A 21,291-nucleotide genomic window follows, 5' to 3' on the forward strand; every position below is an offset into this window, starting at 1 on the left:
TTACACTAATGTAGTTTTTTCTAAAGCCAGTAAATCACTGAATTATGAAGCTCTTTCTGTTAAAAATCTACAAAATATTCACAATAAAGGTAAAACCCATGGACTATGAAAATATATAGGGTTAATCCATGGACTCCCTAAAAAATAACCCCATGGGGGATTCATTTTACTTTGAATGTACAGTATTTGCACATCATCCTCATACTCTCCTTAATTACTACTTTTTTAATGATGTATGTTGTACACAACTGGATAAATACATTTGTTTAACATCCCCTCCAGACATGTTTTAAGACACATAAAAAAATATTTGTTTGAATAATAATTTGTGTCTGATATGGTTTTTCCAGTTCAAGTTTGACCTTGTTTTATCTGCTCGTTCTCCCTCATCAAAAAATGCAAAGTCGATGAATATGTAAATATATTTCATTTCAGATGTTTAACTGCGGGACACAAGAGATCTCCTCCCTCACTGAAAAGACTGTTCTCAGTGTTTGTGCACTGCAGGCTTTAACTTTCCACATCACACTGTAAGTTGCATACAGGACCACTACTGGCTTCCTAACTAATTGTGATGTCACAGATCATGCCCATACATCCATGTGGTAAACTGGAATTCAAATTGAGCACAGAGAAACTTTGCATCATTCATCAGATGAAGCTTTCTAGTGTCAAATTGCACATACATCATTCTGCACAGTGAAGCTCAAACATCAAAATGAGGGAACAATAAGCAAAACACATTTTTGAGTGGAGGGAGACAATCTTTTTCATGTTATTTCCTCTCCAACATAACCAAACATAGCAAGCACTGTGATTCCTACAAAAAAGCACATATTGCTCTAATGTCATCATATCCAATATTGCATTATGCCTCATTATATAGTAAATATAACACTTTTTCAGCTTGAAAGGGTTACAGTCCTGCTTGGATGGGTTTCCTGTTGCATGGTTGTTGTCATACGTTGTTAACACGAAGAGAAGAACATCCAGTGCTGCCTCCTCAGTGCCTGATGTGTGTTTGTTCAGCTTGACTGGTCTGTAATGAGGAGATGGCACCCACTCTCTTTCAATTACGACTGAACACTGAGGAGTCGGCCCGTGACCCTCCAACTCAATAACATCAGAAGCTTTGCTTACTTTCTCGTTGCATTCTAACTCACCTCTACTGACAGCACAGTAAAGTGAGCAGAATCACCTGTCTGTGCTCCCCGGTCCTGCAACTAGAGTGGCCTGCATCAGCATAATCAAGTGCCACGGCTGCTCTAGATGCAGTTAGTCCAAAATGAGCACTGTTCACAGTTCCCTGAGTTTGACCTGCCAGTGCAAGTTTAATGCTCTCTGATCCTCTGTCCTCTGGCATTGACAACCATTAAAATCCCATCTCCCTTACCTAGGTGCATTGGACACTAATGGAGACTGACTCTGCCCATTTGCTTTGTGTTACCCATTCATTTCCTCCAGCTACCATGCTTGTGTCCAAATGGAGCAGGAGTAGGAAGGAGTGCTCCTCTAAAAGTCAGAACCTATTCACAATCCCCTGGATCATCAATAGATTAAGTGTTGTGGCTGTATCCTCTCTTCTCCTCCCTTTCCCACTCTCCACAGGCACAGATTGGCCTCATATTAATGTTGATTAGCCAAGTGTGAAGGGAAGTGTGCAAACATCCACAGGAGGCACTCCTCGTGAATAAATATTTGTTGTCCTTGTTTGGATAGTGAAAGAGAGTGCTTTCTCTCTCGCACACATACAGTACAGTGACTGCTCCTAATGACCACATGTTTGCATTGAGCGTCTGGTTTGCTTTAGAGAATTTACAAATGCTTGGTTTCTCTGTGGTAATGTAAAACATGCTCGCACAGCATTTATTCTGGTTTGCTTGTTGGTGCATAATTCCCATGCACTCTCATCTATAAATCATAAGTGGGGCATTAAGACTCGAAATGATTCTCTCACACACTGTAAAACATAATGTGCAATAGCAGAGACAATCAAGTGAAAGATATAAATCTTTTTGTATACCACGTTTAGATATACATCACAGAACAGGTGCTTATTATGTTTGCTTTTCATCATCAAAACATACCACATTGCAATTTCCCTTTTCAGGGATTGGAGAAAGACCCAATGTGCTAAACATATGCTGGTGGAGCTACTGTACGTGTGCAGAGCAGCGATTGGTCCAAAGCTCTGCCACTCAAGCAGCAAATACTCTCTGACTTCCTCTGTCCTCCTTTCCTGGTGCAGCCTGGGAGGAGGGAGGGGAATGGATCTTTTCTATGTGAGTCGCCGGAGCTCCCTCAGCCTGCTCCTTACCACCTGTCCTTGACTTACTGTGCACAGACGAGACTGAAAGGAAGCTGTGCTGCTCACTCCTCCTCTGGCACCTTTCTGTCTGTGTTTATGTGAGCAGCTGCATTTTTTTAAAAATATATATATATTTCACTGTGTGTGGCTGTCTCTTTCTACCTGTGGTGCTTCAGTGGAGTGGCGAAGAGAGGAGCGTCTGTCCTCGGCCGGTGGAGCTCTGATGGGAGGCAGTGCTGGCTTTGGCTGGGACTGGGGATGCTGAACGGGGGGAGGGAGGGCCTGTTTGAGCTGGGACAGCAGCTCCAGCAGCAGGGGGAGTACCAGGCCGCCCTCCACTGCTTCCTCAGCTGCCTGTTGGGACTGACCCATGTGCAGAGCTTCACCTCTCTGCCCAACTGCCTACACCAGGTGAGAAAGCTGCCTGAAGACTGAGCACACACACAACCAGTATGTTTCTTCCCCCCTTTTCTTTGTCTTACACACACATGTATGTATATATTCACCACATGCATCTACAAACTCTGCTGTATCATGTATTTACATAGCTCTATAGACACATTTGTATCACTTATCCTTTAGAGCATCATAAATAATTACATACCACAGCACAGAGGATACGTTCAACCTTGATATCACTAACAGCAATGTCAAATCTAACAGCACTGTCCATCATGGGTGCCTGTGTTGACAATGCAGGATAATTTCCATCTCAGTAGGACTGATAGTGTGCATGCTGCTAAATGAGGTGTTGGCTGCAGCAGTAATATACAGTAACAGTATTATTAGACACCTCACACAGTTTAAAATAGTACTTAGTTAATGTCTCTTCCATTGTGTGTGTTATGTTTTGCTATTTTAATGTTCTGGCAATGTGATGCCCATCTCAACAGATTACATGATGCCCAAGGCCTTCCTACAAAGGCAGAGCTACAATTTTAATTTGGTTTAGTAGTGCCTGAAGGAATGTCCCTGGTGTCAAAACATAGTCTTTACTCCAGAACTTTGGAACGTGTGGCATGATGTTGACCAGACCAGCGGTGCTGCAAGGAGAGCAGAATTACTTGTTTTGACAACTCATGACATCATGCATACACACACAACTGGGAATGATGTTGGAAATGAAACCCTTAACCATGTCCTTTGGTTGTTTTTTTCTGTGCTTTAACAGATTGCAGAACTCTTCATCACTGAAAAGAATTGTATCCTTTACTGGTAAAATCAGTAGAGTCGGTCACATCTGGCACTTTTACTTTCACTGTCCTATAAGTGTTAGCAAGCAGCCTAACTATAGTACTATAGTATTCTATTTCTATGAGGCGAACATACCAGTGGAGGCAGTCATGGCAAATTCCTGCACAATAGAGGATGCAGATCCTTTATAGAGAGCAGTGTAAACTAATGGGGGATGAGTGGATGTCTTTTGGGCAAGTTCATAATAACACATTTGTCCTAGAATGCCATACGTTTTGTGTGTAGCTCAGGCTGTGTGTCTGTCTCTTAAGAGGATTTGTAGGCTCTTATCTCAGCACAACAGAGTGGGAGAGCACTAATTAACCTGTATCTGCACTGACTAGACTGTGCATCGCCACTTCACTGCTTCTATAAACTATAGCCGTATAGGACATAGAGATAATAGAGAGGTGTTGCGTTTCAGGATATATTACCTCCATGGCTCCTCTCCCTGTTACTGAGACACTCCTACACTTAACTTGCCAGCTCAGGTTATCTGCCTCAGCAAGGCTTTACCCCTCACTGTCCATTTTCCAAAATAGGTCGATTTGCTGAGCTTCACTTCATCAATAACCATCAGCAGGCCCATCTCAGCGTGAAAAGGTATCTACTCAAGAGGGTCATCTGGCACGGCAGGGTTAAATCTTTTGACATACAGCATTATTACATACTGTCATCAATAGTAATGGTGTTGTGTTATGTCAACAGTCGTATTTTATGTATGATAGAGTTACCATGTTACATTGTTTTACTTTTAGTGTAATATTACAACTGTAAAAATGTAACCACATCATTTATTTTTTGTAAGTCAGTAGCAGACAGAAGCTATTTGAAATGATGACTTTAAAAGTATTGTAAGTATTCATAATATATAGGACTGTTACTAATGATTATTTTCATTGATGATTAATCTGTCTATTATTTTCTCGATTAATCGTTTGGTCTACAAAACAGTCCATAAGATATTTAGTTTACTATCATAGAAGACTGAACAAACCAGAAAATATTCAAGTGAGAAGCTGAACTGGTGGTCAAATAGTTGGCGATTTATTTTCTGTCGATCAACCAATCAATTATTCAACTAGTCATCCCAGCTCTGAACTGGAATTGCATAAATTGGGTATGACTGAAAAGCTGAGACTCGTGTGGATTCAATGAGCCCAATTGTATTCATGTGTGATGATGTTAGTCCCCACAGTAGCCATTTCATTGAAGTGAGACCATTTTTTGAAATTTAACCTCACTGTATAAAATTTTGACCTCTAGGATAATCACAGCCTCATGAAACTTTAAAACCACAAACTAGAGATCTCAGGCATTCAGAGGATGTATGGCTTTCCTATGTATATTGACAATGAGGGGATCTGAGCATTTTCCCGAACAGAACTGTTCACCATCCACTAACTGAAAAATGCAATTCTTACAGAAATCTCCAAATGTCAAAAGTTTTTGATACCAAATCACATTTTTATCAATTCTCGAGTGGTCAAAAATGGTTAAAGTTTGCACTAAATCTGTGTAACAAATAGTATCAACCCAAAAATTACTGCAACAACTTGAGCATGGGAATGGCCATCATATAGTTCCATCATAATGCTCTAAGCCCTTATACACTCTAAACCTTTAAATTTTGAATAGGCGCCTAACCAAAACACAATGTTTATTACAGATTTATGACGGTAAAAACTTGACACACAGTGCTGAGCTGCATCTCAAATTAATCTTCAGGTTCTCAGCTTTCAGATGATGTATACCATTTCTATGTGGCATATACTGTTGACCTGCTATCTTCCTCTAAACATCCTCTGCCCCACCCTAAAAAAGTCAGAAATGGGTCTATGATAGGGAGGGGGTGGGGGGTGGAGGACGTTAATTACAGTTTCATTGTGTGCAAAGTTTGAAAGTTTCTGGTTAAATGCTTCTAAAAGTTGCTTCAATTTTTTTCAGTATTTCTCATCAGCATTATGGGACCATTTTCATACTGGGAGCGCAACATGGAGTTTCACAGGAAAACACAGGAAACATTTGCAGTGTGTCCTCACATGTTGTCTCATGGGTCTAACAAAATCCATAATCAGGGAAAAAAGCTGAATATACATATCCAAAGTATCCTGATTCCATGCTGCTGTACTGGCTTTACTCCAGACAAATACAATATATTAGGTGCATTTGATAGTGGTGCTGCCGTTTAAGGCTTGATGTATTGTTATCAAAGCTGGCAGTATCCACAAGTGACCTTTGTTCAGAGCCAAAAGCTCTTTTGGCTGCTGAGTGTTTACTGATACATGTTTCTTGGAAAGTATGCTGACCCAGACAAATTGACTTTAATCTCAAATAAAGGTGGATATCAAAGTAAACAAGCACAAGCTAATCAATATAGCTTTGTCACATTTAATCTTACATATAACAACATGTATAATGCTAGAAGAAATTCCAGGTTCCTACAGTGTGTGTTGTGTACTTCACGAGGTTATTTTAGTGCACTCCCACGCAGAGTTGTGCAGCACGTGTAGTCAGACGTGCCTTTGAAGGTGCCAGTGTTATTGCAAGTTCTTGTCGAGTTTTGGAGTGTGTGTGTGATTGTGTGTGTGTGTGTCTGCATGTTTGTGTGTGTGGGGATAGTGGAGCACATTCCCCGGAGAGGATTGTGTGAGGTTCCTGTTGTGTCGTTATTGTGGTCCAGCCTGGCTAAAAATAGCCGGCAGAAGTAGTGCTCTGACCTTTGATGATGGCTGCTCCCCTAATCCTCCCTTCCAGATGGTCTACCTCATACTCACCTTATTCCCCCGTGACAGCCAGGAGCTGAGAAAAGTACAGTATAATGCATGTCTAACCATCCTGTAATATTTACTTTAATAGTCACTCAAAAGAAATTCATGGCATTATGTGATACATTTAAATAGGGATTTTCACTATATTATTAAAAATGCTGAGTTTTTCATGCTTGTTTGTTGTTATCTCTTCCATTTGATGCAAAGTATATTGAAATAGTCAGATTTGACAGCCCTTAAGACAGGAACCATAACGGGCCATTAACAGCCATCCCTTACCATCCATGATCTTTTCTGGTATCTTCCGGTACTCATCAGTTCTAAACATTTTAGAGGATGTTTTATCTTTCATGCATCTGACAGAAAACTGCCCCTTCCTTTAGGTGATGATCATATGTAGAAATCATGTGTCTTAGGTCTCCCAGCAAATCTGTGACTCACCGAATACATTCTTCCAACAGTGTGCAGTGCTAACATTAACCTGGTGACAAAATGAAGGAAACCAGCTGTTGTGATTTTCAGTAACAAGCTTAACTGTTCTATAAAAGTGGAAACCTACTGTCCGTCTTTCCAACCTCAACCTGAAAGTTGTAGATAGTTTTATGTGAAATATATTGAAGTATAATATGCCTGTAGTGTGGCCACTGTGACAAAAACTTAGGCTGGAATTTATAGTTTTACACATGAGACCTGTCGTTAAGTAGGACATTTAGACAGGCAGGACTGTGTTTATTTTAAGCATTCTCCATCCCATTGGTCTTTAAATTTACCTGACAAGCATCAATGGTGTCATTTTACAGGGGGACAGACTCTCAGCACGCAGAATACTTTTAACAAAGTGAACAAGCTCTATTTTTAGGGAGGCTTTTAATAGAGAGTACCTCTATGGAAACAAAACTGGCATGCAGATCAATCAACAGAAGTCTGTACAAAAGATGAAAACAAAAGATAAAAACCAAACGTTAAAATAGGAATATGATGATGCAATGACGTGTTATCAGATACTGTAAAATTCAGCTTCGGAACACAGCACAAAAACAATGACTCAGGCACCAGTGTTTGAAATCTATATTGCAAAATCCAGACCTCAGTATCAACAATCTGCTTTGGACACTTTCTGTTCGGCTGTTGGGGTCATTTTCAAGAGGGGTAGGGAGAAAACAGGGGAAAAAAACAATGTTGAGATAGGGAGTGAGGCTGTTTTTAACTTCAACAACTGACTAATCCTGTTGACAACTGAGACTGATCCTTCACCCATATAAACAGATGGGAAGGCCCTCCAGTTCATTCAGGCTGAAAAAATGTTCTATGAAGTGGCACTGATCGAGCTCACGGCTCTTCAGGGGAGCACAGGCAAGTACATTTTACATTATGAATACTTCTGGGCATATATTGCTTGTATTGCTTGACATCTCACTGTAAAGTTTTTTGTCTAATTTATTTAGTTTTGAGACAGAAGTACTAAATAGCCAGTTGAACCAGTGATAGTGGGCTGTGTTTGTAGTAGGCAGTTCTCCAAAGTGACCTACATCTACAAACTAACCTCCAAATAAGATATAGATTTTTAGACTATATGTTTCTACAGTCTGAAGATCTTTTTGTTTATTTATTTTTTTTCATTTCGTTAAGGTAATATGACATGACAACACATTTGACCCAGCTCCATCTTTGTTTACAATATACCTGGTGGAGCTTTAAGCCAGCTTTCTCAGCAAGGCCGGTCATTCATCATCTGCTGCTCCAGACGTCTGCCTCTTCCTCTCTGTCTGCTGCTGAGGCAGCAGCCCAGCAAAGCGTGGGCACAGTGGAGGAGATTGGGGACAGACATAGTAGAAGACAAATGGCCACGCTTTGCACTATCTCATTAGGAGCTGTGTGTCACTATATTCCCTTCAGGATTTCGCAGGGTTTTTTGTGTTTGTTGTGATCAAAGATGCTTGATTTTGAAGCGGCTTTTCTCAAAAATTGTGATGCAATTTGTGAAGTTTTATGTGATTTTTTTTTGTGGAAAATTTGTGGGAATTAGCAAAAATTGCAAGGAAAAAAATGTGTTGGTTTTTTTTTTTAATGCCCATGATAAGACCACATTTCCCACAAACTCTGTCACTTCCTGTTTTGCTGTTTTTCCAGCCAACTAGCATGGGGTTAGTTGGTGCTAGATTGAGAGGGGTCCGGCTTCAGACCTCCCTCCTGAGGCCCCCAGTTCTGTGAGCCAATGGGGGTTGAGCATGACTTGTAGGGTTGCATTGTACAAAGTACGTACATTTTCACTTATTTCACCTTAGCAGTCCACCAAAATCTGTTTCTGAACAAATTTGAGGCAAGAAATAAGCAATCCAGTTGCTGAATTTGAACTCATATTAGATCTACATGGTCTAAAAAGTTTAAAAGTTTGTTTCAACTTTCATAAGGCAAGGGCACTACTGCACTGCCGGTTGCCACTGCTTTCTCAAAGCAGCAAAGCCCCAAACGACTACAACTAATAATTATATTTTATGGTGTGACAATGCTGTGGTTAATGTCTGGTTAGGTCTAGCCACAAAAACCATTAGGTTAAGGTTCAGGAAAGACCATGGTTTGGTTAAAATGATCACTTGAAACATGGTTAGTACTCCTTAAAGTTGCAACTTTCATTGTCATGGCAACAGTAAACACCACGACAAGATGTTACAGTCATGGTTGGAAATGAGAAGTGTACAGTGGTCTCCTGCAGCTAAGTCCACTTCTTGTCAGGGTGATAACACCTGCATGAGAGGGGACTGAGGAGGGTCTGAGGTGCTGCAGTCAGACCCTCTTGGCTAGATTGGATCAGCCAGGGGGCCAATTTGCAAAATTCTTGTGAGATTTGTACGAGTTGTGTTTCTTCACTGTGCACATATCCCGAACCTTACCACTAACCCTAACCTTGACCTTAGCCTAGCCCTAACCTTAACCACACACGGGAGAGTTCATCCCTTTGGCTGATCCAACCTAGCATTTACCCATGGGGTTTGTTTTGATGAGGAGAGGAAAGGTTGAGGAGCCTTGCTAACCGTAAATGAGGAGTTATTTTTGTTGATAAAGCAAGTTTTGTTTCGAAAGGCTTACTTTGTGCCGTAATGCCTTCAGCCAACTCCTGTGAATCCAACCTGGTTGCACACAATATCAATACGAAATAGAGGATATCAATGGATTTGTCACAATTGTCTTTCACTCTCATTGCACGGTACAGAAATTAAAGTTATAATGATATATTGATGTCAAAATCTTCCTAGTAGCGTTTTTAATGCAGAGAAATTATGAGAATTTTTCAAAATTGCAAGCCCCTGCAAATATTGGGAGGATTGGTTGAATTGGTATTAATTATTGTGATCATAAGATGGCAATTTCCTGAAGGGACTATATTGAATACTGACGCCTCTGATTCAGCATTCACTTGGACTTCTCCAGGGGCAGAGCTGGCACTCTGGCTGCAGCTTACAAGCTTTCTTTCTCTCTCCGGTGTCTTTTTCAAGTTTGCCCTTCTCTCTATCTCCCGACGGACAGCTGAAATAATGGTCATTATTTGTTTTTTGTAAAGCAAACTAAAGTATTTACCTGTTACAATGATTTATTTGCACTTGCTTGTGGCATGGATTACAAGCCAAACTCATTTCCACTTCCACTGTTGTAAGTGTGTTCAATGTGTACAGTACACACTGTATGTTTGTGGTTTGTCACCGTGTGCATGCGTGTCAGTGGGCGTGGTGAGTATGTTGTTTGACTGCCTTATCCGCACTCCCCTGTCCTTATCTCTGCTCACTTGTCTCCAGTCCTCAGTTGGCTCCACTCTGCTGTTCAGGCTTAAAGTCTGCAGCAGTGCCAAACGGGCTTGTAGCAAGATACTTTTTGGGCTTTATTTTTCAAACCCGTTGCAGTGGTAGTAGAGAGGTAAAGAGAGCAAGGGATAGTGAGGAAAAAGGGGTAGATTGGCAAGCAGAGAGAAAGCAGAGTGGTTGGCAGGCTGACTTTGATTCCATGCCCTGTGTTTGTGTAACAGGGCCTCAGGAGGAGGCTACTTTGGGCTCCGCAGGATGGACGACCCCAGAGGAGCTCTCGGAGCAGGCCTCCCAGGCACAGCACCTCGAACGGCTGGCCCAGCTTTGCATCATGAGCAAAAGGTAAAACTGTGTCCTGCTGTAGCTTCCATTGTGTTGTAATTAATGGGGCATTACATGTTCTGTGAGTTTAATGGCTCAGTGGGCACTTTATGAGTGAATTTATAGTTAAATAAATTCACCTTTACTACTGTTTTATCACCAGTTTTGTATACAGATATTGGACTATATGCTTACAATGTCATCATTTCACAGCAGTGATCAGAGCTGAAGTGAAAATTATGCAAATTCAGTTGTAACAAAGCAAACAGTATATTGGCACTTGTGTCTGTTTTGTGTCAGTTTTATTACACAAGCAAAATGTTGATAAATCACTCTGAAAACAATCTTGAGATAAATAATTTAATGAAAGTGAACAGTAGGGTACATTTGTCTGACTTTTAAATCTCCACTTAAAGTATTCACTCAATTTTATCTTTGCTTTTATCAACATGTTTTAGTCACAGGTCTTGTTTAAAATATTTTGAATACTTTATGAAAGATGGCAAAGAAATATACGCATATGCTTTGCCCTTTCACATACACACATTCACCATTCTGGAATGGAAATTTTTCGGACTAGATAAACTCCAGCTCTGAGTCTTTTCGGCCAGAGTTGAATTTCCCTGTAGATGTGGAGAAAAGAGACACCGCACTCTACGTGAGTGTTACAGGAGGAACACCTTAACTAGATCTGGTGTCTCCTGTTGCAGGGGTACTTTGTTAGGCCATAGCATGCACCTATTTTCTTTGCCTGTGTTGTCATTGTTTGGATTAGGCCATTTAACCTGATTGCCAGAGAGGGTGACGGAGGGTGGAAGGTTGGCCCGGTGGAGGGCTGGTCACAGTGCTTCATTAATGCAAGGAGCATACAGTAGTTAAGCTTAAACAAGATGGTACTGATTGTGCATGACAGTATCAAGAGGCTTGGGTTTCTGAATAAATAAGGACAAGCAGGAATTTGATTCTGCTCTTTGATCTTTCCTCTTTTAGAAACTTGCCCTTTGAAGACTATAAAAGTTGTACAAAATGATGAACATTAAAAAAAAAAACACACACAAATTGGCTTGTGTGTAAGTACGGAAATAGTCTTAAGGTCCCAAAGCTCTTATTGCCTCCACCATAAGCCTCAGTGCCAGTTTTTCTATCTTGTGGACAGGAAGTTGTGATACTTCCTGACTCTTTCAGCGATGTCGTAGGAAGTCCTTTGGGACAGTGAATGGCTTTTTCTGTCTCTGCTGATCAGATGTCCCCTAAGACGGACCTTCTAAAGCAGTGCAAACCGACACCTGGCCATTACTAATTGAAGGGAAGTGTGGGTTTGGAACAACAAGCTGACATGTGTCACACTAAACAGAGCTTGCTCTACATCTATAGGCACATGTGAGGGGTGTGATGGTGATGAATGTCCTTGGCTGGCTTTCCAGGGTAGATATGAGCAGAACAGCTGGCAGATCCTCAGTGTACCACATTATGTTCAACTAGCTTAACACTAAGCAGAGGAGTGGTGTAAGGGCTCGGGCGGGTAAACCAACCTGTAAGCGCCATGCCCTCTCTAATTCACGCTAGAGAATAGACAGGAGTGGCCAGTCCTGGCAGGAGCAGAAGGTTTCCACTTCCTCTATAAGGCGCCTGAGTACCAACAGCCCTGCTGCCTGTGTCTAATCACAGCACACGCATGTTTAGATTTGTCACGCTGCTGTGCTCCAAACACTGAAACAGATATGCTCACCTGACAATCCAGCACGGGTCACTACACTTCATTAAGGTCAGGCATTGTTGTTATCTCTGAAAATATTTATTTATATGCTTAAATGGAGAAGGAATGTGCAGATATAGACTTCACCTGATAAATCAGAGTCATCTTTCTTTCAGCAGGTATAAAGTATTTCTTATCTCAGTGTCACAGAAAAAGTTGAGGTGTATCACATTTGTTTAATGCTGTTTTCTTTTCCTTTACCTTTCAGACCTCATCTTGCTCTAGAATACAGCGGTAAGGTATGTGGATTTCATTTTCTTTGTTATTCTCTCAAGATTTTTGAACAAATAAGACGTTTTAATGTCACTTCTGTGTTAGCTTTAACTTCCCATCTCACTGCATCTTTCAGGCTACAAAGATCCACCAGAGAGCCTTTGGTAACGACCACCCAATTACAGCCAGAAGCCTGGAGCTTATGGCTACTGTCTATGCTGAGATTGGCAAGACTGAATATTCAGGTAAACACTCACCTGTGCCACTGTGCCACTTTGTGTCATCCTGACTATCAAGTGATGTTACTTGGATGACAACATGGAGGACACCTCTCTCAGCAGTATATATAACACTGCTGCAACTCTGTCTGAATCATGAGGGTGGAGACCTGTTTGTCTCGTGAGGCTTGACGATACCAGAGCAGTGATGTTAATCTGAAGAACAAGTTATCTCCTCTGAGTCAGAGAGCACACAGCGCAGTGTGACTGTGGTTTAAAGCACTTTAGTTAGCCTTTAAAATTATGTCAGCCCATGAAAATGTTAAATTAATAAACAGTCGTAGTCATGTTGGACACAAGAGTGGTTTTACAGAGCAAAAAAAGAAAAGTGCCTTTGTGACAGTTTGAGGCCACTGTTTTGTTGTACATACTGTATGCTTGGCTTGCATTAAGAGGAAGCAACTCTCTGCCCGAATCTGAACTCTGCATTTTTGTGAGGACTGCTGTGCTGCGGTGTTAAAAGCAATACGAAGCATTGTAGTTGAGTCAGCTTTCAGAGGCAGTGGTGCTGAACAGGACCGGCTCCAGTACATGAAGACAAGGAGTATAGATAAAGGCAAAGCTTTAGAACATTCCTTGTTATTCAGCTTGGATGGTCATTCGGTGAAATAGAGCAAAAGTGGGGAATCAGAGAGCAGCTACAGTTTCACAACACACAACAGTCCCTCTGCGCTTTCTGTGACCTTTCATTTTGTGTTGTACACAGAGGAATTCTCTTTGACCCACAGTAACATGCTTCAACAGAGGCATGTTCAAGTGTTTATATCTCTTGTGCTCTAGATAACCTTCACTGCATACTGGGTCAGTCACAAAGCCAACAAGCTATTTGTGTTTATTTGCAAGTTTAACTGGAATATATTAACTGTAGTTTGATCAGTATGATCTGTAGAAGTATGTGGTCATTTTTTGAAAAGATGATAAGCTTAACTACTAAGCAGTGAAGAGATATCTTCAGCTGTCCCTAAATATGCAAACCTCGATTTAAGCTTAGTGCAATTTTAAAAGACACAAAAAATATAGTAATGGTTAGTGTGATAGAAATGGAAATTTAATATTTCAAAATTTGGCAGCTTTATTAAATTTTCACTAATGTTGTATTAACATTTGTTTTGTTTTGTTTTTAATAAATCAAGTGCATTTACAGTACAAGTTTGTACTCACTTTCCCATTCAAGTGAATGGGAAAGTGCTCAAGTACTATATTTCTTAATGACCTGTGTGTGCGTGTGTGCGTGTGTGTGTGTTTGTGTGTGTGTGTGTGTGTGTGTGTGTGTGTGTGTGTGTAGTCCAAAAAGCTACCCAGTTCTCTTGGCCTTAGCCCATGCAGCTTCTTCCTGTCTAATAAAAGTGAAAACAGACCCAATTAACCAAGGATTTGTGTTTTTTTCCACTGGCCTCAGTGAGAAAATAATGTCTGACAGATTTAACATCAAGCATTGGTCTTAACATTGCGTCAGTTTTACAAAAATGCGAAAAGGTTGTTAATTTAAATCTTTATATTGTTTTTAACAGATAAAACTGTTTGCTTTTGGTTACTCAGTTATTCAAGGTACTCTAGTTGAAAATTCCCCAGAATAGATTGACTTATCAATTGATTACATCACTGAGCAGTCAGCAAGTGACTAATTCATCAGCCATTGTTGAGAGACAATGTTGGCAAAAGACCCACAGTATTTAGTTTGGGGAATCCACAACTTTTAGACAATACAAATGAAGGAGCTGAGACTGAGTTTTGGTGGTGGCACATGTTTTTTTTTAGAAAATATGACATCAATTAAAACTACATTTGGTGAGTATCACCAGAAGGATTATTATTGAAGTCTTGACTTAATAGTGCAAATATGGAATCAGAGGGTTTTTGACCATCTTTGCATCAGTGTTTTTAACTTGATCCTACTTAGCTCTACCTGGAGATGACAGAGTTAACATGGGTGTTTTCTCAAACACATTTGCAAGTTTAACTTTGTATGTTTAACTTTGTCTTCAGAGCAGACTGTGCAGTCTCCAGTTTGAAGCAGCACTGGATTGATACACATGTATGGTCATGGTTTTTTTGTTAGACTCCCTGGGTCAGTGTGTGTCTGCGCTGTCCAAACGGTTTGCTGCTGCAGAATCCATCAGAGACACTGTCAACTGTCTTCCTCATTCCCACCGGGAGAAACACTCAGAGGTCCGCCACAGAAAGGACACCCACCACCAACAGGAGGACACACCAAAACCTATGGTAAAGAGAACAACACCTGCAGCCATCTTCAGCAGTGTTACTCAAGTTATGAGTTTGTTTGTAGAAGATCTGTAGCCTCCAGCTGTTTGCTGCTGGTTCTTTGAAATGTCTTGTAATGAGTCCTACTCATCCTGAATTGTATCTTTTTCAGATAACCAATGGCAAAGTTCCCACCTCTATTCTAAAGAGGCCAAGCCCCAGTTACGGGTCAGACACAGAACCCACCCACAGACGGAAAGGCGAGCGGAGGGTTCGATTCAGGGAGCCAGAGACCACAGTACATGGTGAGAAAATGCAAACAAGTAAAAAGTTTGCACAGAGTACATCCTGCTCAGTCACAGTCGGTGCAGAGAAAAAAGAGGATTTGTTTGTGTTTGTGCAAACCTGAGAGACCATGCTGCCCTCTGGTGCTTTAACACCTTTACCAAACTACAATGACGGGCTGCATACCACCCATGTTTTTTCTGCATCCTGTCCATCTCAGCTCTACATTTACAGAAACATGAATACATGAATGCAATCATACAGTAACCACATGAATTTTAATTTCAGTTGTTTGTAAAATTTTCCTCGAAATCCCTGCTATCCCAACTGCACACGGGCCCCTCCACCCACATGTAACAGCAGTAAACAGAATGAACAAAATGCATTAAAACGTCAGGAGATTGCATCATAAACGTAATGTCCTTTGGGGATTCTGCACTATTTAAAAATAATGTAAGAGAGACGTCCAAACACAAGCAAGTGATTTACTCTTCATAATTAATTATGCATGCAAATGAGGCACCATGGCGTCTGTCCCAGAGAGATAGTAGAGTCTATAGGGGCACAGCAGCCCGTTGAAGCTGCTCATGTTGACTGACGGCTTTTCTGTCGGCTTCACAGACATTCCTTACTGTGACTGTTTAGGTGGTAAGTCTATCTGGAAGTATACAGAATCACAATATGCATGAGGAAACAGCACTGCACTTTTTCATTAAGAGAGAGCATTGGATCTAATTATGTGTGGAGAAGGTTTTAAGTTGGTTGTTAAAACATAGGTTAAATTCTACTTTTGATTAACTTTGTTGCAATGCAATATGGAGTGTAGCATCTCACTATAACACCCTTTTTAACAATGTTTGAGACACACAAAGCACAGTTTGTGTGACAAGGCACAATCACATTAAATCCTCCATCAAAAACCTGCTTCTCACCAGGTCTTGTTATAGAGCAAAGTGAGAAATCTAAGCATGTGACAATTCAAAAGCTCATTGTAACACACTGGTCTTGTTTTGTGTGTTTGGGTGTGTGTTTGTTTGTGTAGCCTATGAGACGACACCGTCCCGTCCCCACCTCGCCCTGTTCACTTGCCTCTTCCTGATGATGTCATTCCTGGGCGTGGCCATGTACTGCACGGACCGCCAGCGCCCGCAGAGGGTGTGCGAGGAGCTGGAGGCCGCTTTGGCTGTCTACCTGCTGCATATGAAACAGCTTCTGTGGGGCTGTTGGATATGGCTGACCATGCAGTGACTGAGACCGACCACAGGTGGAGACGTGGAGCCTCCTCCTTTTTTTTTTTTCAGACCCCTCTTTTTCCTATCTTTGAAGGTGCCCAGGCCTATAAACACCTCAGCCATTTGGCAAGGCTCCGTAAGTTACACTGTCTGTGGTCTCTGTACACTGTCACAGTGAAAAAGGGAAAAAATGTGTAATCCCAGAAATATGTAGCTTCCATGTCCATGTGTGTATATACAATATGTACTGAAGTGGTGGGAAAGCCACTCCTTATTTAAGTTGTACTGACATTTTTTTGCACATTCGCAATGTTAATGTTCACGTATAATGCTCACTTAATCACCATAACATTTTCAGTTCACAGTCACAGTCTATATTGTATGTGAGTGAATGTTTCCATGGAATGCATATATTTATTTTGTTACATGATTTCTGTATATCAGATATTACACAGAACTGAATGTGTATATGTGGTTCAATATACTTAAGGACTATCACAATATTCAGCCTTGTAATTGCACATAAATGAATGTAGATATGTTTGGAAACGGCTTTTGACCGACTCATGCGAGGAGAGGAGGAGGAGGAGGATGGAAGAACAAATGTGTAAGCTGTTCCATAATGATCAGTGAGAAAGACAACACAGGGCTGCATCACTTCCCAGTACCAGGGCGAACGACTAACAGATGAAAAAAAAAAACAACACCTCTTTCTTTACAGACTTTATATTGTCTGGTCTTCTGTATGGCTGACTGTCTTCAGCTGATTCTTAGTCCCACTGAGGAGATCTGCAGCACAATATTATGAATTCTCTCTCTTTATCTATCCTCGAAGAGAATATACTCAAACTGAATGAATGCTTTATGCTTTTGACAGTGTTCCTCTTTATAACCGCTTGAATCTCACCAAAATATCCTCCTCTCTTCTAAATGTTATTTATTCTTCTATACTGTGTATCTGCATCTACGCAAATATCCAACTTTAGATTCTTTTAAAATTTTTTAAACTTTTTGTTACATTTCTATTTCAGAACAATATTCAGGTTTTAATCGTGATGTCAAATGCTAATCAAGCTTTGGACAAATGTATGGATTGTGTGTGGGCTGGAAGACGTACGCCTTATATCGAGTTCTTTACTATTATTTTGAGGCCAAACGCAGAAATATAACAGAGCGGGATACTGTATGTCCATGTTGTGAGTCCCTTTATCAAATGAAGCGAATAAAATTCAATAAGCCAAAACCATCACACAAATGGATTAGGAATCAAAGGGCGCAGTGATGCACATCCCACAGACCTCTCGTTATGAGCAATAACACACATCACATAGATTCCAGTAAAACATTGTTCTTTATATAACAGGTTTCAGGGAACTCAAAGGAAAGCGTAGGATTTTTGAGGTTTCACATTTGAATGTCAAAGCAATATGAGGCTAATAACACCTGTATAAGAAGAAATACTCTTGACTCTGTACTGTCAAACTAAATTGTCATTAGCAATAAAACAATACCCAGTGAACTCATGTCCTGTATATGCACATTTAGCTCAGTAGCTGCATTTCACAGCTGTCCAAATAACATTTATGGTCACTTTGAAAGAAGTGCCTTTATGGAGGGTTTTCTTAGTTCCTACCGTTTTATGATTTCAATTGTTTTAAATAAAACTGTCATTGCCTATCAAAGTCAAGCAGGTGACTTGCTTCCTTCCTGTAATCTCTGACAATAACTGAGTGCGTGATGTGTACGTAACAGGGAGAGAGATGCATGCAGGCATATTTGTGCGTCTATTCACAGTAATACAGTATATAGGTTTGTAGCCTATAGAGTGTGAAGGAGAAGCCTGAGTTACTATATGGCACAAGATAGGATTTGTTATTTATCTCACACAAGTCGCTAAAAGCATTTTTTGGACAGGCTGCCCAATACATGAATGTTCTGAACTTCTTTTTTTTTTTGTCTTTACAAAACACCTTTTTATAACTGTTGATAAAAGTGTGAATACACTGCAAAAGCACACATCATTTTACTTTGCTGCAGCATGCAAAGAGTTCTCGCTTCACTGTGACGCAGTGCGGACCCTACCAGGAAGAAATGAACACATTTATTGGTGTATAAAACAAAATAACATCCCTTTACATCTAAAAACCACCGTATTAATTTGTCATGCATTAGGTCCATGCAGAAGTTTCACAAAGACAACATGATCCATCAGACAATCTGTCCAAGCCATTAATACTGTTTTACTGAATAGAAATTCATGATTTAAGAAAAACTGGGGTTCCATTAAATGGTTTTAATACTATCAGAGCTTAACTAGCCTATTGTTGTGTGTCTTGAAGAGAAATGCACACACAGTGGATGGATGAACTCAATAAAGCAGGACTCTTCAAGGATTAACAACCATTGGTGGATTTTTTTGAGGGGAAATCAATTACCTTTCGAGAACAAAGCGAAACCCTTCAGTTTGCTTCAATCCATGGTCAATGGGAGCAAAAGCCAATTGATTTTGATTGTCTACATAGGCAAACATTGGTGTTTCTCATGGCAGGCGAGAGGACTGTACGATTTTTGTGAGCATGTGTGTGTGTGTTTGTGCGTCCTCTGGTTTTCTAGATGAGGCCGGTCTTGAGGTCAGAGCTGCGGCTTGAGGAGCGGCCGAGCAGCAGGTCCTTCTCGTGGATCAGGCTGTCCAGCAGGTCCTCTTGTCTGTAGTTGTGGTAGACCTTCAGGAAGGCCATCACTGCGATCCCAAGCCAGGTGAGCCAGGCAGCCCACAGGCCGAACTGCAGGAGGAAAATCATTGTATTTATGAATGAGATTCAGGATTTTGTGGATAATATGACCACAAAAAAAAAAACAGTCTTACCTGAGCTATAGCAAACTGGTCGTAGAAAGCAGAGTTGTCCACCCCGAGTTCTAGGTCAGTGTCCTGCAGGTCCTCACAGCTAAAAAACAATGCACATAAACAAACATTTAGGAGGATGACTCTTCTTTATAATGAAATTCTCTGAAAAGTGTGCTGCTCTCTCACCTGCTGGGCATAGTCCCGCCCTCAGTAATGGAGTCACACCACAGGTTGAAACCCACACTGACGATGGTGCTGGACAGGAAGACTGTGAACACCACGAGGGAGCTGATCAGCAGGTTGAGGAAGGCGTTGAAGATGGAGCTGCAGGCAGGAGAGAACAGAAACATTGAAACCTGTAACGTCTCAATCACTGGCACATTATCAAGGTTTAAAGACATGCTTGTCATCTTTTTCTGTAACTTGTAGGCCCGTCACTGAAATACAGTTAGGCCTGTTACAAGCTGCAGCATTCATTTGGTGATGAATGATGCCTTTCATTGACACATGAAAAAATACACTGTTACATGATGGATAAATATCACAAAATATGTAAAAACAAGATAAAAAAAAAAACAGCTGTCCTGACAGCCTTTGGTATGTTAATTGTTCAAAGGCAACACAACACTGTATTTCCTCCATGTTTCTAAAGAAGGACGACAGTGACTAGTCGTTTTTATAGGTTCATTCAAAATCCAACCATTATACCACAGTTTATAGTCTAATACACGCATTTAATGGTGATTCTGTAATTCTATGATTCTGTCAGAGCGGCGTGCAGACAAGGGCGTGGGAGAAGGACAGAAAAGACACATTTTCACTGAGCCGTTAAAGCTTTATATAGCGGGTCCTATCGAGCTCTCTATAGTGCTGGTATTGAATTGTGTTGAACGAGCACAAGTGAACGGTCACTCACTCGTCGTGTCCTTTGCACAGGAAGAACAGCAGTCTCCAAGCCTGCACTGCGGACAGGATGAGGGACGCTATCCCGACAAAAGTGATGAAGCTGCAGGAGGACTCGGGTCCCCACTCCTCCACGATGAAGCGCTGCTTCGACACAGTGATGTTCTCATTTTGCCACATACCCCGCGTGAACAGCAGGCATTTCCCTCCAAAATCCTCCGTGTTCTCCGACAGAGGCACCACGGCGATGAAACCGAACACGAAGGCTAAAAAGTAAAGGATGCATTGGGCGAAAATTAAATTATCGAGGGCCATTTTTCTGTCTCCCTCTTCGGGCTCTGCGTCCTGGAGAAAGTGCGGCTGCGCAGTGGAGGCAGCGATGAGCGGAGGCGCAGCATCCGACGACGCGCTCTGCTGCAAATTAATGAGCAGACTGAGGCCTTCAGGGCTCTCCATCTTATCTCCAACCAGGCTGTGGAGATTCCTCTTCACTGGTGTTCCCATTTGGTCAAGTATTTAACAAATAATTATGACATTTAACCCTTTAACACACAGTTTTCCCCGTGATCCTCTTAGGTAGGTTACAGTACAGCACATAAAATGTTGGGAAAATCAACTTCAGTATCAGGTACCTGTGTATTTCTGTATCAGCTTATTCCAGCTCCATGCTATTATGGCTGCACTATTCCATCAAATACAAATATTATAAATGTCTTGTGCATCATTTTATGCATGTTTCCCCAAAATTAAGCCTGACATGTTTGCTGTTTTTTGGAAGATTTGTAATCTCCTCTAGAATTTAAAATAAAGTTCTCTAGATTTGAGTATAATGAGTTTGCACTGACTGAGGATTAAGAGGTCAATACAAATACCTACAAACAAACAGCAAAAAATGAATGTTTATGCAACACTTGTACATCAGTTGGTTCAATGCAACCATGCCCGTGTACACACACACACATATTTTGTTCACATATTGCTCACAAATTAAAGTAATGGTTTATTTATACACGGTGACAGTCCTTAAGGAAGGGCAGATAGCTGTCAAAGCCATCTGACATGTTAAACCCATCTGGTGGGCCGGCCCAGGTGTCTCTCCCCTTCCTCAGCCACCCAACCTCTGCACTACTCACAGTGCCCTCCAGTG

At 41.1% G+C, this 21,291-nt stretch overlaps 2 protein-coding genes across 3 annotated transcripts; one reads left to right on the top strand and one right to left on the bottom strand.

Annotated features, from left to right (window-relative positions):
• The first annotated feature begins 2,302 nt into the window (after positions 1 to 2,302).
• c15h14orf180 (chromosome 15 C14orf180 homolog) lies at positions 2,303 to 17,915 on the top strand. Of its 2 annotated transcripts, XM_044375074.1 has the most exons (10): positions 2,309 to 2,719; positions 3,480 to 3,510; positions 7,579 to 7,665; positions 10,331 to 10,451; positions 12,395 to 12,425; positions 12,536 to 12,644; positions 14,737 to 14,900; positions 15,052 to 15,184; positions 15,786 to 15,812; positions 16,207 to 17,915. In XM_044375074.1, exons 1-10 carry the CDS (start codon positions 2,567 to 2,569, stop codon positions 16,410 to 16,412), a joined length of 1,062 nt encoding a protein of 353 aa, XP_044231009.1. In that variant the 5' UTR covers positions 2,309 to 2,566; the 3' UTR covers positions 16,413 to 17,915. The 2 variants fall into 2 exon arrangements, with proteins under 2 accessions (XP_044231010.1, XP_044231009.1); XM_044375075.1 differs by lacking the exon at positions 15,786 to 15,812 and having other exon boundaries at positions 2,303 to 2,719.
• On the bottom strand, positions 17,411 to 20,923 carry LOC122998281 (transmembrane protein 179-like). The gene is made up of 4 exons (XM_044375076.1): positions 20,158 to 20,923; positions 19,428 to 19,565; positions 19,263 to 19,341; positions 17,411 to 19,179 (listed from the first exon to the last, which is right to left on the bottom strand). Exons 1-4 carry the CDS (start codon positions 20,646 to 20,648, stop codon positions 19,006 to 19,008), a joined length of 882 nt encoding a protein of 293 aa, XP_044231011.1. The 5' UTR covers positions 20,649 to 20,923; the 3' UTR covers positions 17,411 to 19,005.
• Between the last annotated feature and the right edge of the window lie 368 nt (positions 20,924 to 21,291).

Source organism: Thunnus albacares, chromosome 15 (assembly GCF_914725855.1).
Source record: "Thunnus albacares chromosome 15, fThuAlb1.1, whole genome shotgun sequence".
Lineage (NCBI taxonomy): Eukaryota > Metazoa > Chordata > Actinopteri > Scombriformes > Scombridae > Thunnus > Thunnus albacares.

Excerpts from the sequence above, each read along its gene's own strand:
- LOC122998281 (XM_044375076.1), bottom strand. The coding sequence starts at position 20,648 with ATGGGAACACCAGTGAAGAGGAATCTCCACAGCCTGGTTGGAGATAAG. Across the intron at positions 19,566-20,157 it reads CTGTGCAAAGGACACGACGA|CTCCATCTTCAACGCCTTCC; the intron begins GTGAGTGACCGT and ends TCCTGCCTGCAG. Across the intron at positions 19,342-19,427 it reads GGCGGGACTATGCCCAGCAG|CTGTGAGGACCTGCAGGACA; the intron begins GTGAGAGAGCAG and ends ATTGTTTTTTAG.
- c15h14orf180 (XM_044375074.1), top strand. The coding sequence starts at position 2,567 with ATGCTGAACGGGGGGAGGGAGGGCCTGTTTGAGCTGGGACAGCAGCTC. Across the intron at positions 12,426-12,535 it reads CTCTAGAATACAGCGGTAAG|GCTACAAAGATCCACCAGAG; the intron begins GTATGTGGATTT and ends TGCATCTTTCAG. Across the intron at positions 14,901-15,051 it reads AGGACACACCAAAACCTATG|ATAACCAATGGCAAAGTTCC; the intron begins GTAAAGAGAACA and ends TATCTTTTTCAG.